At 29.5% G+C, this 19,820-nt stretch overlaps 1 protein-coding gene across 1 annotated transcript in view; it reads left to right on the top strand.

Moving 5' to 3' along the window:
* The first annotated feature begins 227 nt into the window (after nucleotides 1-227).
* Nucleotides 228-19,820, top strand: part of LOC107172921 (TWiK family of potassium channels protein 7-like) — a 109,892-nt gene continuing 90,299 nt past the window's right edge. Inside the window, exon 1 of the mRNA XM_089226432.1 lies at nucleotides 228-1,014. Within this exon, the coding sequence (XP_089082558.1) occupies nucleotides 576-1,014 (439 nt within the window). The 5' untranslated portion in view covers nucleotides 228-575. The remainder of the gene's footprint in view (nucleotides 1,015-19,820) is intronic.

Here is a 19,820-nt window from a genome sequence, read left to right as displayed (position 1 = left end):
ACGCCACGTACATTATTATTATTATTATTATTATTATGCAGTCGTCGGAGTCTAATTCGAGACTGGTCCCCGGCGGCGTTCGGTGGTCCAGTGAGCTTAGAGACGCGTCTAAAAATAGGCCCACACTCGCGTCGGAGGCGCACAGGCCGGGGCGGCTGACACCTCGGTCGGGGGGGTCCGAGTAGCGTCGACCGTAGACGCGGACGCGCGCGCTGGTCGGCGATAAAAACGCACACGTAATTGTACGCCGGTAGCCGAGAGTCGTGCAGCGCGCGCGCCAGAGTAATAAATCGTGTCGCGTAACGGACTAACGTGTGGTGCGTGGCGCGTGCGTTGGTTCGTGGGTGCATGGTGCGTGGTGCGTGGTGCATGGTGCGTGGTTCGCAGAAATCAGTGCGTGGTGCGTGGCGAGTGCAGTGCGTATATCGCGTATTTTATTGCACGGTGTGCGCCCGGTCACGTGTGGTATACGCGTTGACGATGAACTGTGCGTAGCCGCCACTGCAGCGGTCGCCGTCGTCGGATCGGACCGCCGCCGGTGGTGACCGCTACCGTGGTTGTGCAGCGACGCCGTCATGGAACGGAAACGGAGTGGCCGGCGGTATTACAACAAGCGGAAAAAGACATGGACGCAACAGTGCAAGGATTACTTGCGACAGTTCATAGCGTTCCTGTTCAGTAATATCGGCATCATTTGCCTGGTGGTCGGCTACACGATCGCCGGCGCCTTCATGTTCATCTTCATCGAGGGTGCACCCGGCAACGCGATAGCAGTCATCGACCGGGTGGGCGCGAACCGCAGCGGCACCGCCGACAGAATCTGGGACATGGTGTGCTGCAACGCGTATTGCGAAGACGAGTGGAAGCAAGAGGTGCAGGTGCATCTCCGGTCGTTCCAGAGTCACGTCATCGAGGCCGTCCGCAACTTCAGCTACGAAGGTCCCAACAAGCAGATGACTCGATGGTCGTTTTCCGGATCGTTCCTTTACTCGCTGTCCGTCATCACCACTATAGGTAAGTGACGGGTCGACCCCACATATTATATCTTTATATCCAGTCAAATTATATATGTCTTAACCCCTTGGAGTGAACTCACAGATTGAGGGAACCGAGAGGGGGTTGGTTGATTAGGAGTAATGCGTTTACTGTGATATCTTCCAAAACAATCGAACATTTCTCCAGAAATCCGAATGATTTGAGTACCTACTAGTTTAATCAAGTCATATAATACTTTATGATATACTAAGTTATTTGAAGATTAACTGAAACAAAAGCAATTGCCTGCGATATTTAAAATATACCAAATTTGTATCCGGTTTGACCGGACCCATCCAAACGTTTTTCATACTTTAGATCTTACGAACTGTCCATAACATAAATGCTTCAAGAACCATGGGCAAAATCATATCTTACCTCGGCAACATAGAGTCTGCAGAGAATTTAATTTAGCCATCATTTCAGAGATTGGAAAAAAAAAATAAAACACCGAAGATAATATATAATGTAACCGATTTTATAAATGATAATTATTTATGTCGAGAAAAATTATTGACGTTGAAATATTTTCTTTCAAACTAGGTTTGCGGCACTTTGCCGTTTATGTAGATCAGTAGTATTAACTATAATAGTAGCAGCTAAAAGGTCGGTGGCTTTGTGGTTTCAGTAAACTTATAAACCAGACAAACGTCGTGGTTCTACCAAGGTTCGTGAATTATTAATATTATAATACAAGATATCTTGACATCCTTTTGAATATGTCAAGTCAAATTTTGCTGCCTATGTCAACCTCACGAGTAATATTATGCATACCTATGTAACTGTCTTTCTATCGTCTATCGATCAGGTTTTGTCAGTTTGGTATGAAACATTGCTAAAAAGCCAATTATCTTTTTTTTTTTATTCTTGTGCGGTATCATGCTATCTAAACTACCTATATTTTCTTTTTAATTTTACCACAGCGTTTTCCAAACCGATTAATTTTTGAATAATGTTATAGCTAGTACTGTAGTTCCTCTTATAAACTTATATACATCCAAGTATACCTAATTAGTTTTTAATCGTTTTAAATGTAACTATATGTATAGGGACATCAACTTTTCTAACTTTTTTTTCTAACGACTCTGTATTTTTCACAATATAATCAAATACCTATAAAAATAACAATCATTAATATTATTGCCATAAAGAGATTTTAATTACCCACAATAATTTTTAACGATCCAATAAAATTGAGTATAAATAAAATAATATTTATATTCACTGTACAGACAATAAGTAATAATTCTATTATTTAATAGAAATAGTCAACAATAATTTATGTATAATATTATTATTTCAACAATCGTGGCAATTTCATTGTTAAAATATATACCAAAACACTGAATAAAAATCATACATTGCAGATATTAAATAATATTAAAATACAATTCACTAAAATATAAAAGTGATAAATAACTAAAAATCAGTCGCTTAAAAATTGGTTGCCATTTTATATGAAGTTCCGTTTAATAAGATATTCTCAATTTCTATTAAATCTGCATTGGTTTCAACGAGTTTTGATATTTTTAATCTATTAAAATATACATAAAAATGGCAACAATATTTATGTGGTGTGTGTTTGATTTCTAACAAAACGTACCTCGAAACAATAACAATTATAGATATTTTTAATGCCTCATAATAAGACATCAAAATGCATGAAATAGCGTAAATACTACGTGTCTGCGTCTGATTTATGCAAAATTTAAAATATAATATGTATTTATCGTTTGAATCTCTTGAAAATTGTTCAATAAAGTTTGATTGTGCTCAAAATATGTGTTTGCTTAAATCATTTATTATTCTAATTCAGTTATAACGTCAATGGATTTATGCCTCATACTTCCATCAAAAATAAAAATTCGGGTGGCCACTCTACAATGTGTAGATATTATAATTTTTCATAAAATATTTTAACTGTAATTATATCCGTATGGGTCGACACAATATCTTTTTCAATCAGTTTTCATTTTTTAATATTTTGTTTAACATTCTCGGACGTATAACAAATATTATAATGACACCATTACTGTTTAATAACTATAACAAATGCATATGTGGAATAATTATATTAGGTATATGCAATCAAGTACGAAAGTCCATTTGCAGACAATCTTAAGCTCTTTAACTTTTAATGTCGATACTTTTAACTTTTGTATTTATATTCATTAATTTTTTTTATGCATTTATTGTGCTACGACTTGCAAGTATAGCCACTAGCCAGTATATAGGTACTTAAACAGTTTACACAAGCGCAAACTGTACATATTATTACATGCAGATTTATTATAATTTATATAATGCTATATTGTAAAATCAATCACTAATTAGTAATAAGTCTTTAATAAGACAGGTATAAAATTTTGTTTTATTATTTATAACCAGTGGTGATTGGTTCTTATTTTGCTATTAAAATTCTAACTGGGTTTCCTGCTGTGCATTAATAAAATATATAAACATTATTTTTTCAATATTTTGGCTCGGTCAAATCATCTGCTCGGCCTGCACGTGACACACATATAAAACAAATTTCACCGACATATCAAACAATATCAATGTATTAGGACAGGTATTGACAACGTTATAATAATTAATCTAATGATATTATACAATATTATTGATTTGACATCATATATTTTTTTTTATTCTAATTTATCACAGATAAAAGATAAATATAGAAATTAACGGTACCTACCTATATATATATATATATATATATATATATATATATGGAATATCTATTATTAATGACATTATAATAATAATATATTTGATATCTGACCATCTGCCTATAAGTAGTGGCAGTCGGCAAGACTTTTAAATATATAATGTATGTAATTTAAATAGTTTAATACGTATTACATATTTAGTTTTTTTTAGCTACCTACCTATAATTATGAAAATATATTATTTTATTTTATATGTACCTTCCCCCAAAAATTGTTTACCACTACGACCTACATACGTAGGTACATGCATACATACATATCTACATAAATATTATAAACACATCAGGAATAAAATAGGGTGTATAAATATCGTCAGAGAAGATGTGTTAAAAATATTTCCGGTTCGAGGATACTTTAATGAAGTTGTAGCAAAAATGGAAATGATATCACAGAAACAAAATCGCGTCAGCGATGTGGAAAAAAGAAAAAGAAATATTATAACGATCCTTTGTAGAGTGCCTATACAGGATGAGCCTTTTAAAAATAAATGCCTACTCATTATCTCGTAAAGAACAAACGTTTTTAAAAGTGTTGTATTTATACAATTTTTATTTGTATTGAAACGAATGGCAACTTGTATTTATAAATTAATTTATCGAGACAGTATATTTTTGACAGTTTAAAATAATAAAAATTTAATTTTGGATTAGTAGTTAATTATAGTTATAAGAAATTAACCAAGTACTGGTTTGAAATTCGATTTTACATGTCTATTAATATTATTGTTATCCTTATCCAGAATGTATTTTGGTATTGTAATTCCTATTAGCAGTGGTATTGATTGCAACGACGCTATGAGATTCGATTTTAACAGGCAACTCGTTGTCTGGGGAAAGCAGACCAATTATTTTGAAAACGAAATAGACTTTTTTCATTTATTTCAAAGCGTGTTCGATAATATCGCAAACGTTGTTAAAAACCAAAACCATATTTGTCGTCGTTGACAGAGATTATTTTTCTCTTAGCGGGCAAACTAAACGTCAAATAACATACTTTTATACTTTTCCTCGTACATTTATTTAAGGATAGAAAAATATACTTAAAGTAAAATAGAAGAATAATATATGAGGTTATTATCATGTGCATAATATTATACATGCCACGATAAGACTTCCATGTTTGTGCATACCATAATTATAAGGTCTAAAAGACAACGTGAACCACTATATTGTCTGCTAATCATATATTTAAATAGGGTCATTTTAGATTTAAGTGATTTAAACAATGTGAACTGAACATGATTTTTGATGAGGCATACAGAAAATTACGCATAATATTCAATTCAGCGGATAATATTTTGAAAATGTTACGTCGTATTATAATGATTGCAGTGACATACAACTACAGACTCATATATATTATGATAACTTCTCATTTCTTTCCCTTTTCCGCATTCCGTTTTCTGAAAGAAAATGTTACATTTTCATAACATAGTTATTTCATTTTATGTGTCTCAAAATAAATATCTAATGTTGTGATAAAATTTTGATTATGAAGTAATATAAATTAATGACCTTACTTATATTATTATATGAATTGCATCTAAAAAAAAACACGCATATAATAATATTGATTTATTAGCAGTAATTTAGTCAACAGTAGATAGATTAACATTTTTTCTGCTTCACTATGGTAAACTTTGTGATGATAGACCCGATTCAAGATTCAACATCTTTACAATATAAGTATTACACGATATAATTCAAACATAACATAAAAGGAATTTTGAAAATAGTGATTAAGTAAATGTATAAATATAACTAAATGATTTTAATAATAAATACATATATGATATGAGCATCAAATTTAAAAAACAAAAAATTCTACGAAGGCAATGAGCTTAAAATGTGTTCCAAAACTCCACAAAATAATTTAAAGTTGAAACTTGAAAGGAATGTAATATTGTCTTATTTTAAAAGTAGTTAATAAGTTTTATAACGGTAAATAAATAATTACAAAATCAATCTATAAAACACATTATCACTGAGTGTAATACATACAGCGACGCAAGGATCTGTAATGAATTACCTAAAGATATATTTGAAAGCCTCAGACCAAACTTACAATTATCCAACATTATATTTCTCTAGCAAGCGTGACTTCTCAATTTAATTTAAGCAATATTATTATTATTATATTAAAATGTATTACATATTACTGTCGTACCTTAGCTTTTAAGTAAACTGCAACACATATTTAAAAAAAAAGTTTTACTATCCCAATGGCCTTGATGCTGAGGGTTATCACTGAATAAAAAAAAAATATTTCAAAATCAAACATGGATTCGAGACTGCTTTTTCGTCTTCAGTAGCTATTGGCATGGTGTTTCATATTTTGTATGTTTTGGTCATAGTTTTTTTTTGGATTTTTAAATTTGGCACATCAATCGTATCGGGACGCGGATGGTGTATCAAAATATTAATGATGATAACAATGATAACCGACAAGTTTCTCTATAATATGTCATCATAGCATTTCGGTGCGTATTCAATCATAGTTTTGACGAGAAATAAAAACTTTTTTTAAATAAAATGAAATAAATTAGTCCACTATAGCGTCGTATCCTTAAAACAACATATCATATACGCTGGCGCCAATATATAGCCATAACACGGTTGAATTGATATATGTATAGTACTTAGGTATAGGTGTGATATAGCTACATAATATATAATATTAGCTAGGTGTATACGTGCCTAAAATAAACACAATATATTATACTGCACATGCCTATAGGCTATACCTAATATTTATTCTCGCATATAAACAGTTACATTTGTATCACCATAGATATATAATATAATGTTATTTCGTGTTTGTGGTGTAGGTACCTATACTGAGTTTGTGTGTACCTACATACTTACGTTTATTTCACATTTACGCTTTTGTTTTTTCCACGAAAATTCCCTGTGGTTTTCATCTCATCCCCCGGGAAGACTGTGATAAATACACTGTTGGTTTATCCTATCGAGATCGATTACACGCCTGATACTCCGACGCACATATATCGTAATGTCATAGTTTAATAATATAACGTATGATGGGTATATGGTTTAGATATACGCGAAATGTTACGATATATTTTTGACATTATTATTATATCGATACGTAATCATGCACGTGGGATATCGGCGATGGAGGCAGAGTTATTAAAAGTGCTCTAAAGTAGACTTTATTATTATAACGATATAACACGGTCTATGTAATACATTCATGGATGACCGAGATGTGTGCGGCGGTTCGCTTGACGCTAATTATGGTTTGGGATAATTTGGCACCGACGTTTTTTCCGGAGGCCCGTTCCCCGTGTGCTGCGTTGCTGCGTATACATGATATATTATATTATACGACGGTCGGTTACCGTTGTTTTTGAATAAACTGATGTAGGAGCCGACGACTGTAACTTATATACATATTGGTATCTAGTATATATTAGTATATAATCAAAGATTTCTCGATGGATGTTATGTCAGAATGGAGTGTGATAATAAAGTGTGATGGGTGATAATTTAGAAGTGGGACATTCATATTACATTATATTATTATTGCATATTAATATTATATACAGATATATATGTTTAAAAAAAAAACTACATTAAATCTAGCCACCGGACCGGGAATCTAACCCAGGTCTCTCGCTTGCCGGGCGATTGCTCTACCACTAAGCTACCCGACCGCATAGACCTAAGACGCTATTATCCCCAAGTTAACGGATGTTAACATAATTATTGATGTTACATATACATATATATATATATAAATAAATATAGCTGTGTATAGGTACATAATACATATATACCTAATGGTATGCACTGTGTACTAGTAGATGTAATAATTGAAACTATAAAGTTTTCAAATGTTTATGTGAAATGTGAATATGTGCTGCAGGGATGATACTCGGCAGTTTTATTTTAGAAGGGTGAGATGGTCAAATAACGAATATATATTTAAATTACTCCACAAAGAACAAAATTTGAAAAAATTAGTGAGAAAAAATTATTTATATACAGTTAAACTGCAGGTATTAAATGTCATACTCATACTTTAAGAGAGAAAAATTGTACATTTTTAATTTTTGATATTTCACAAATTTTTCTTTATTCTATTCACTAGGTAAATATAAAGAAAAATGAATAATTCCATGTTAAATTACCACACGTTCTAAACTAAAATTATGTGTCACTACATATTTGTCCTCCTAGAAACAAAAATTTAATCAATAGTGATCGGTGGTGCTGAAAATGTAAAAAAGAAAACTACATGTCGCATCATTTTAGGTTATCATTGCCATTCACTTCAGTATACTAATTTACTGTATAATATGTAAATTATTTCTGAAATGTATAATTATGAACTCTATTTTAATCATAATTTATTGGGGAATTTAAGTATTGGTGAGGATGTAAATTGGTAGAAAATAATTTGCTATGCTTATTTTTTTTCAAACACTGAATATAATCAAACAAATAACAGTTTTATTCTAAAGTGATGTCACCAATAAGTTTAAATAGTTGAATCTTGAATATATTATCCCTGTGAAGCTTAAAATAGTGATGATATGTGTAATTATACAATATTGTATAGGTACCTATTAATTATGTCCATACTGAATAAGAGATTTAATAAGTTATATTACGGCCAAATTGTTAATCCTTATTTTGACAAATAGTGTATTAAATTATAGTACGACGAAAATGAAAATTTGTAATTAAAATGCATATAAAAATAAAACACATATATTTAATAAAATATCACACGAGAAGGGAGGAGTAGTCGTTGAACTATGCCCATTTTTCAAAATACAATACGGGTCTATATTGTAAAGGTAATAACAAATAACCAATAGTTATTATAATGTGTTATAATTATTGTTACATAACATTGTAACATAATAACATTTTTTATATTTATGACTTCATAAGTTTTGCTCTATAGATTAAAGTCTTTGATTTGATTTTTAGACAAAATGTATTATTTTAAATAGTCCGGCCACGAAGATTTTTACTTTTCAGTGATGCGATATTCCAATCAATATATTTTCTTAACTACTTATAAAAATTATACCTAGAATAAAATAAAGTAATATTCTATCGAGTGATAAATTTATCAGATTGGTGTACAAAGTCTTTTTACAGTCTCATAATCAGAAATCAAAGAATTATTTTGATTAAAACACTTAGATATTTTATGAATGTACATTTGGTATCTGAGTATAATTAGTATTAAATATACATTATTACATAGGTAATATATTTTAGTAAAATGTCTTGTATTAGTATGTATAAATACATTTTGATCTACAGTTCAACGTCCCCACATTTATAGAAGATTTTTAATATAAAGAAAACTGCTTTACAGTATATAAAATATAGGTAGGTATATATGATATACACCTAAGGGTTGAAGATTTTCAATTTTTTTAATGGCTGTGGTAACACAAACTCGTCAATACAGTATATACACGCTTACGCTACCGTCTTTGGCGACCGCACACGAATTAATAAATTCACTTTATGCATGCATAGCATTATAATATACAGAATATATTGTACAAGCAACGGTATATAATATACATGTCACCGAAGTATTTTATATAAAAATAAATGACGAAGATTTTTTAATTTTTTGGGGTCATTATAAGTCTAAGTTTTTGTTCGAGCTGAAAAATAACTCTGGACATATATGCAGGGTAATGTTAAGTATCTATATATATTATATGATTCTTAGTTTTTACTCACCTGGGTCTAAAAAATAATTAAAACATAGTCATGGTCTGTATGGTTTATATAAAGGTTACAAGTAAATTTATTGTTTCGTTTGAAAAATGAATTGATTACAATATATTATATATATTATAATATTCTATGATGTTTGATATGTGTCAATGGTGATGTATTTCAGATGAAGGGACTAACGGTGATCGATACACGTTTACTTTGACTGAGCTTATAAATATTATAATATTTGCATATATATTACATATGGCTGTCAAAAAAGCTTATAAATTTTCGCTGATTATTATACTCACGATCGTTTTTGGCTGCGGCAACTGCAAATCGAGATCGGTTCAAAATTCGAAATGTCCGTATTCTAGATTTCATACAGATGAATAATTTACCAATTTAAATGTAAACACTAATTTTACTTATCTAAAAGTTTTACGATTTCAGAAATGTTTTATTGAAATAATTTAAAGTTAGAACATGATAGCATAAAAATAAAATAAAATATTGTATCTACTCAATGATTAATTCTAAAAAAAATACTTTAAAAAAATATTCGGAATACGCCTTTCATTATCTACGCTTTGAACTTATATGATATTCGGTAAATTAAATTTTAATATCAAACATGAATTTTAATAATATGCAGTTTACTTACTATAGTAAAATGTTATATTATTAAAAACAGTTTGAGTGTAAAATTATGTTTTATCGTCGATGAATCGACTTACGTTTACATATAATTATGAATTAATTTGTAATGTAAATCATTGCAGCATGGGAAATTTATTAAATTGTTCTCCGTGAAAATTAAAAAAAAAAGTGTTCATACCATATATCGTATGTAATATAGTCCGTGTGCGTGTTTATAAGGTTCATATAATCACATGCCAAGTTAGTTTGGGAGATAAAAAATGAATAATTCCATGAGCTTACAAAATCGGACCCAATCAATTTCAAGGCGGGCAGAAATAATTTTTTACATAGCACCCATCGCAAGTCGTAATAACCGATATTTCAGCCCACTTGTTCGGAGTGCGTTTAAAATAATAATAATACATTAATACACTCTACGCTGAGAATATAAACGGACCGCGTGCATGTTCATCCTATATATATAGTCATATTACAAATATCTATACTATATTAATACTACCTATTATTATTATTTATCGCTTTTCTTAGGGTTGATTTTTTATTGATTAATTTAATATTGTGTGTATATAGTATATACATAACTAATATAATATAATATTCATAATAAACTTTTTTAAATTCATTAAAAAAATACAAATTTTTAAAATGTATAAAATTCAATTATACTAAAAATCGTTTTTTTTTTTTTATAGTTTATTAAAATCATTGATACATTTAGACAGAGAATTTCTAAAATATTACTGTTTAAAACCCTAAACCAAAATAAACTAATTTTCTATAGAGTTTCTCCAGGAGATATGGGATATTTCAGACACACACACACACACACACACACACACACACACACACACACACACACACACACACACACACACACACACACACACACACACACACACACACACACACACACACACACACACACACACACACACACACACACACACACACACACACACACACACACACATATATATATATATATATATGTAGATAGATATGGATACCTTTATTTCGTAGTGCGTACATACCTATATGAAAAGGAACTAGGTTAATATTGAATGTTGCGAATTTCAAACATACAATTATAGTGCATAATACATTAATAATAGGGTGATAATCGTTAATTATAATAATAATAAAAATGCTTTAAAATAATAATATGCTCAACATTAGAATAATGTCATTATAGAAATAATCGATAACGACGATAACTAATTAATATTTATAACAATGGTGATGATTGGCCATGAAGGGTAGATGACCTAAAAATATTGAAATATAGATATTTTATTGCATTAATGACCATTCAACAATAAACTTCATATCCTGCTCAGCTTCCATTGGGTGGGTGTTAGAATTATTCGATGTGCACATTATTATATTACTACTTATTGTAATATTACAATGTAGAACCACCACCACGTCACGGCCATATATATCTGATTCCACATAATATATCGAATACAATAAACGTGCCACGTGTCCGTAATTTTAAACGTAGCGATAGTTTCGGTTAATGATATTATACACTCAGATTTAAAGACACGAAAAAATCGACAATTACAAAAATAGTTATTGCAGGTACCTACGTCAGACGTGAGCACGGAATTTATAGTGGGTCAACGTGATAGCCACGTACTTTTCATCGTTATGTTATCAATGCATATTTAACATATTATCAGCTTCCCAAATTCATTGAAGAAAACCGATCTACAAGCCACAGCCGAGAAACGAATTTTGGTTACTGACTGCAATCATCATTTTCCTCATTACACACGGGTGGCGTAGCTATTAAAACAGTGAATAGCGTTTCGAAGCGTGTAATAATGTCAGTACTTAAGTACAATTCAATTTTTCGAGATTGTTACGTACCATTAGATATGTATAACATGTCAAAAAATGGCTAGTATACGCTTCAATCAAAATTCGTTTTCAGCTGTGACGTGGTAGATAACGGAAAATTGATAGCCTGATAGTGGTCAATTTATAACGCGTATAAATTTAAAGCGAGTAACTTTTCATAGCATGATAATTCTTAGCGTTGTAAAGAACCCAATAATCAAACAATTATTAAAACAAATTATTCAAGTAATAACTACGAGTACCTATTCTAAATTACGATTAATAGATTTATGAAAAAATTAAAATAACATTATATCAATAAAAATACTACAGTAAATTATTTAAAAAAATATATATATTCTATTTACATAGCTATATGATGTTTATTAAATAAAATGTATAAAAATAAACAGTTTGATCAAGGTGTATCAAAATTTTCAAAAAAATGATCCAATAAATATTTCACAATACATATAAACGGCTTTCAATTGAAAAACAAAAGTTTATATCATTACAGAATAGGATACTGTATTTCTACAGGTAAATCTCAAGAATTTTGAAATGCAATCTTTAGTGGTTTAGCCTGTATTTAAATAAAGACTAATTTTAATATATTAATTATTTAATGGAAAATAATGGTAAATTACTATATCTAAAAAAGGTTTACAGAATTTGGATTCTACTCGCATTGACCTCAAAATATCACCTACTATAGCGGAAGCGCTGGGAGAAAGTCAAATTCCAAAAATGATATCATTTTTAAGTACCACTAAGATCATTCAACAATTGTAACCTCAAAACTTGTAGGTATATATATTGTAACACTTAATCTTAAAAAACACCATGTAAAAATTAATGTCAGGCTATTAACCTTAGTTGTTGAAACCTTATTTCTTTCAAATAAAAAATAAAATTTAGACTACCATAAATATGAATATTATAACAATTTAAACTATAGTAATTTACAAAGTTTATAAAGTATATAATAATCATATTATTACTTATTAATTTATTAGGTACATGGTAAATTACCATAGTTAATTGAGTTTCATTTAAAATGTATTAACAATAAAAAAGTTTCTTAGTTTTGAACTCCCAAACCCCTCTTCCACAAATATTGCTTATATAGTTATATACCTATATAGTATATATATATATATATTTGAACTGGATGAGGTTAACTTAGGTATAATATTATTTAATAATAGTATTTAGGTCACATAGTGTGTACATATTAGAAGTAAAAAAATTGTTCCTCTAAAATGAACCATATAGTTATGTTCTATACTTACAATATTGATAGGAAAATGTTCTTCAGTTGAGTTTTGTTTTTTTAAGGTAATTTGTCATCAGGTTTCAATTTATTTTAATTCAGTATTATAAATGTTCTGACGATTTAAATTTAAGTTTTATGTTCAGGCTATAATATACGACTTTATCTGTTATAAAATAAGAGTACTTACGCATATATGTATTAAAAATTATTAGTTTCACCACTGTTACCAGAATATAATATATATTATTATATTAAAAGTATATCAGGTTTAATAAGTATAGACACAGGAGAGCCAGGGCCACCAATCCGATGTGCCTACAGTGCAGTGGTGGAGAGGACACGGTGGGGCAAACTCTACAAGTGCTACTACTGGAACGTCCTCCGTGATCCTTTGTCCATTCCTTGGCATTCCTTACCTGGGGCACAGACCGCGTACAGCCGACATCCAGGATATAATTTGCGGGCCGCCATTTGACCAGCTTCCAGGAGACCCAGATGAAAAGTTGAATATACTAAGGTACGCGCGCGCGAAGGAGTCCTTTCGGCTGTTCTATGGAATGGTCGAACGCATCTTCTCACGCAAAGCAGAAGAGGAGCGAGTCCGCCAGGCTGCGGAGGTGCGGCGATAAGAAATGTTGTTGCAAAAATGTTGTTATAAAAATTATTGTTGTTAAAATTGTTGTTGTAAAAATTGTTATTGTAAAAATTGTTGTTGTAGATATTGTTGATGTAAAAAGATTGTTATAATATTAGCGAGTGATGGGGTATTGTCCCACCACTAATAATTGTCGTTGTTATTGTTATCAATAAACGATGGGAGTCAGAGGAGAAGTAATGCTAACGCGGTTCCTTCTCTGGCTCTTGATACAAAAGGAAAAAAAATAAATAAATAAGTATAGACAATTATATAAAACTTCTTACATAGGAACTTTAAAATCTACACAAAAAATAATATGAATTTTATAATTAAAAATAAAAAAATAAATAAATAATACCTACTATCTAAGTAATGATATTCAATTGTTGCTTATATTTAGTGTTTATTAGTTTCGTTCGTAGTCGTAGCAGATTTATTACGCTATTCATAATCAAGCATTTAATTCAAACAAACCGTGATTTTCGAACAAAAAAATAAATATAGGTTTTATTTTACTTTTATTATTTTCATAAGATAACTATACTTTAGATAACAATTAATTATTACCTCATTTAGTCGAGGTATCGTTATAACTTCTATGAAAACAAAAAGTTCCATCATTTACTAAATAATCAGTTATGCAACCAAGTTCTTGAAATAAAATTGTCATAATCTTGTATAATTTATTGTAACTAATGGCCATGTAGCTTCCGAGTTTATTGATCAATAAAAAAAAAATAAAATTGTCATATATAAGAAACCCTATAAAAGTAGTAATATTATAGGAAAAAAAAAATTATTAAGCTTCTCATTACACTTTGATTGATTGCCACTATCTAAAGAAATAATATTTATTAATATTCTTATTGCAATAACTAATTAGATAACTAGTAGGTATATAATAACTTTTTTTTAAACTTTACTGTAGATACGTGATCATAAATAAATTGATATCGATTAGTGTGAATTTTAATTTATCATCAAGTTTTATCGTTTTAATAATAATTGTATTATGTCGAACGTATAGTATTGAAATTATCACATATTATCAAAATATAAATAATGGAATATGGTTTATAAGAGTACACGCTTATAACATAATATATTATTTATATATAATAAAATATTGTTTACCAGTCATGTTATTTCCCATTTTTAGTGTTTTTAAAAATTTTAATGTAAATCAAAATTTGTAAAACTAGTTTTTTTTTATTATTATTATTTAAATCAAATACATTAAAATAAAACCGATTATTAATAGTTATATTATATTAAAAGTAAAATATACCCTTAAGCAAATGATTGTGGTGGGATAATTGAGTTATTATAAAAATTACATATTACAAATTATTATTATGCATGCCACAATTTCGTATTTGAAATTACAACTAAATAAACAAAATTAAATATTAAAATTAACGTTTTCTTAACAACCATTTAACAATTAAGTTTCTAATTATTTGATACCCAGATTTTTTGTATATATTAAAAATATATTTTTTTAAGATGTAATGGCATTGAATTAAAACTAGATGGGCCTAGAAAGAAATTAATGAACTATGATAATAGTCCATGAAATATCAAACATATGGTTCTTTTATTGGTGCGTTTCTAATAACGCAAAGGTATAAATAGTTTTGTGCGAAAATCATGTTGGAAGATTTTCCAAAAGTCTTACGTGGAACGTTTCGGTAAAACTACTATAATACACGCCCGACGTGCTCCGTCGTTCCACGGCGTTATTGTCCGCCACTTCCCATTTTCGTAAGCCAGATCTGTAGGACCACACATATTATAATTAAAGTTATGAGTATGACATTTTTCACATGACAATTTTCACTTTGAAATGTTTCAATGAAATATTGAAACATATAATATTTTAATTTTTTCTATTTTTATGTTTGATAAAATCATCACTAGATGGTCACACTGATTTCATAGCTGATTAGTTATTATTGCTTCACGGTATTGTTTTTCTTTGATGTTTATACATTATAATGATAATTGATAGTAATAATATTATATTAAATTTATGACGTATTATTATATTCATAATATATTAATATACAAAAATGATATTATACTAGCCCTATAGCCTTATAGGCTGTAAATTTTAAATTATAATAATACTATTATACTAAGGATTTAAGAAATATAAAAATTTTATTTCGTTTGAATTTAAACAGGAATACTATTATAAGGTTACTATATAAGGTATACTCATAGATTATTTTAATAGGAACTCTAGTTATTGCTATATTATAACTAATATTTATAAAATATTAAATAAATATGAATAAAGGAATTTATATAAGTAATTCATGTGTTTTGAAACTTTTTTAAGTTCTTTTATATGAATTTTATGAAATTTTACTAGGTATATAAACAATATTTCAATAACATTTCTACTTTAGATTTAAATTAAAATGATTTTGTAATATATTTCATGAAATTTTAGAACCCTAATTTATAATAATAATGTTAAATAATCATGTGTGTATAAAATATACTTATTTTGGAGTCGCTTGATTTTGACATCGGCGATGAATCTTAGACCTAACATAATATAAATTAGTGCAACACGATTAGACATATTTAACTGTTTGATATTAAAAATACACAAAATGGATCCTTTGATATCCCTGAAATTAACTTCATTCAAGCATAAAATTAAAGAAGTATACCTATATAATATATATATTTTGTCGTAAAGTAATAACTACCAATAGGTACGGGTATAGGTAGTTATTAAATATATATGTATATTACACTGTAATAATTCTAACTTCTAATAATATCAAAAATATAAAAGAAATATTTTTGCCATAGTCTACTATTATTTATTACTGTATTATTTCTGTAATGTGTAAGTTGATTATCATTTTACTGTATTTTACCGACACCAGCTTTGACCCAAATGAAATTGGCACACAATAATTCGTAAGGTTTAAAACATTTCTTATATTGCAACGAGAGTGCTTTTTACATATCTAAATTAATTCATTGTTCACAAATTTTTTGCGAAGTCTCATAATATGTATCTAGATATCGCTGTCTACTATTATCACAGATAATAAGTAGTTTTTATTTATTGACATTGTTCATAATAAATATTAATATTATATTATACATAAAAAAAATATAATCCAAACACAAAAAACGAATATTATAATAAATATTTACTATACTACTATAAGATACTATTGTGGAAAACATGTAATTAAATCAGAAAAATATATAGTGGCCAAACGTGCCGCGTTTTGGGATAAAATGCACAAACGTGTTTTATTATGGTAGCCATAATACATAAATGTCGTCCGTCAAACACGCCAAAGTGCCTTACCGGTGAAAACGGCACATGGATTATGATGATAATATTATTATACACTATTCGCAGTGTACATAATAATCATGCCGCCTTCCCCTCGTCCCCCCGTTAAATATTACCAGCTATACCGTAACTGGCATCATCTGCAACACGTGCATCAGCTGCAGCTATGACTTTGGGTCGAGCGCATGACTTGTACCCGTCGTGGTTTATTATAATATATATTCTATTACTATCATGACATTATCATATTATTATAATATTAATCGTTATATTACGTAATATCTACATTGGATTATTTTAAAATATCCGTGTCCGTTAACCGTGATTTTTATAAGTCGTCATCCCTTATTGTTACTTGCCACAGCTGCAGCGGTGTAGGTATATTGCATTATAAATTATAATACGTAATTATATGATTAATAATAATAATAAATAATAATATACCGATGACATACGGCGCGAGTGTTCATGTTTCGGACGTTCGAAGATTTGTTCAAAATTATCATGCATAATATAATTATAACAATGCGTTCGTAAACAGGCGTCAGACGAATAAAATACAACTGCAGCAGTTCCATTTGGCATTTTGACGGAAAACGTCTGGATCGTCGTCGTTTCGTCGTCTGCGCCGCATACGTGATACGTGTGTACTAAAAGACAGATTTTAAATATAAATTAAAATTACATTTAACTCTGCAGGTTTTTCACCCCGGTTCGTATAAATATTAAAAGTACACACCCATCGGTGTTTTTATAATGTTATCAAATCATCTATATTCCAGCAGCCTAAACCTTACGACCACGCGAAACTGTGATGTCGCGACTATCTATTACTTGAAATATATTATTCTTTATCGACCGAATGATACAGGAATGTCGAAAAAACAAACTTTTAACTTTGAGTTTAGCTGGTGAACGTAAAAAATTAATTACCTTCATAATTATGTCATGGTATCGACTAATAATACAGTACCTATTTGGCTAAATAGTATATTTTCTATTAATTTTTTTGTTAAATGGTAATCACATGTCAGGCTCTAGGGGAGAATATCCCTCATAATTTTAATTTTACTTTATAAACACTTCAAGAAAATTACACAGTATTTGACTTGTGTTTTATTTTAAAATATTTACTATAATATAGTTCAGTATCAATGTTTATTATCACACTGAAATGTTGTTTTTAAAAATACAAAAAAATAATTTTCTATCAAATCATAAATTATTAAACAATAAATAATTTATTGTTTCATCAAAGGTAAATGTTAAAATATTTATCGATTTATTAATGACCATTGTTAAATCAAATAGTATTTATTTTATCAATTTCTAAGTCGGTTTATAAACAATCATAAAACTTAAGGCGTAAATATCTAAAGTATACCTATATATTATTGTGGTTAGTGTTATAAAATACATAAATAAGAGCAAGGTAAAATTAATTTGTATTGTACTTAATTCGTTCAACTTATACTATACAACAACAATAAATAGGTATAACTTTGTCGTGAAAAATAAATAATGGGCACCGAGTTTTAATAAACGGTTGACACTTCTAATTTTGTTCCCCAGAATTTTAAAAGTAAACATTTAATGTTGCCATAAAATATGCGAAAAGTTTTATACGGTTTTATTTCATCTTCAAATCGTATATTAATTGCACTGAAATACTGCAGTGTGTATTTTACCGCAGCGTGGTTCCAAGATTAATAGGCAATAATAATAATAATAATGTTTGTTGACCGATAAAAATCGCAGGACTCGTTAAATGTATTTTTATTTCTAATTTTTCTCTTCATTTAATAATTAAATGATATATATATATATATATAAATACTAGGTACTCATAATATATATAAAACACATTTGACTCTCAGTAAAAATATTATGATCGCGTAAAAATACATTCGGAGCACATAACTCTCGGGTACTATTTAATAGTGTTTAAATTACCGACGGATTCGTTGCATGTATATACTCATTATACATTTATACAGTATAAATATTGTATAGTTTTTACTCTCTCGCTCACTATAATATCACTGTCTCTCATTCTTTCTCATATCACTCTTTCTCACTCCTCTCTCTCTTTCTCTCTCGCACACCATATAATATATTCTCTTCTCTTCTTAACTATTTCATCTCCGGTCGTACAACCAATGCTGAGCACTCGGTTTATTTTTGTATTTAAAACAACATCAATGGGACTACTCGAGTACCACGCTCACAGTGAAATGTATGTGTGTGTGCGTGTGTGCGCGCGGTTTCGTGTCATAAACGTCGCTGAGTCCATTGGTAATGCGCCGAAACGAGCCAGTGTTTCCAACCAACGAATTCTTTGTATGCACGACGTGCTTGAGAATGATAAATTGACCGTTGCTTATTATTGTTATTGTTATTATCTATTATGATTTATCCAACGGGTAGACCGTAGACGAGAGACCGTGATTTCATCTTTGACGAAAACGTTGACTTGACATACTTATCGCACTACGCATCTCTATTTATATTTGTGGGTGTAGACACTTTTTCGGTTTGTAAGAAAAACTTCAAAAAGTTCGACTATTCACATATCGCTATATAG

The sequence above is a fragment of the Diuraphis noxia genome, unplaced genomic scaffold (genome assembly GCF_037042655.1).
Source record: "Diuraphis noxia isolate RWA-SAM2 unplaced genomic scaffold, SU_Dnox_SAM2 contig0004, whole genome shotgun sequence".
Classification (NCBI taxonomy): Eukaryota; Metazoa; Arthropoda; class Insecta; order Hemiptera; family Aphididae; genus Diuraphis; species Diuraphis noxia.
Note: the sequence above shows the minus strand (reverse complement) of the source record. Positions and strands in the feature narration are given on the sequence as shown.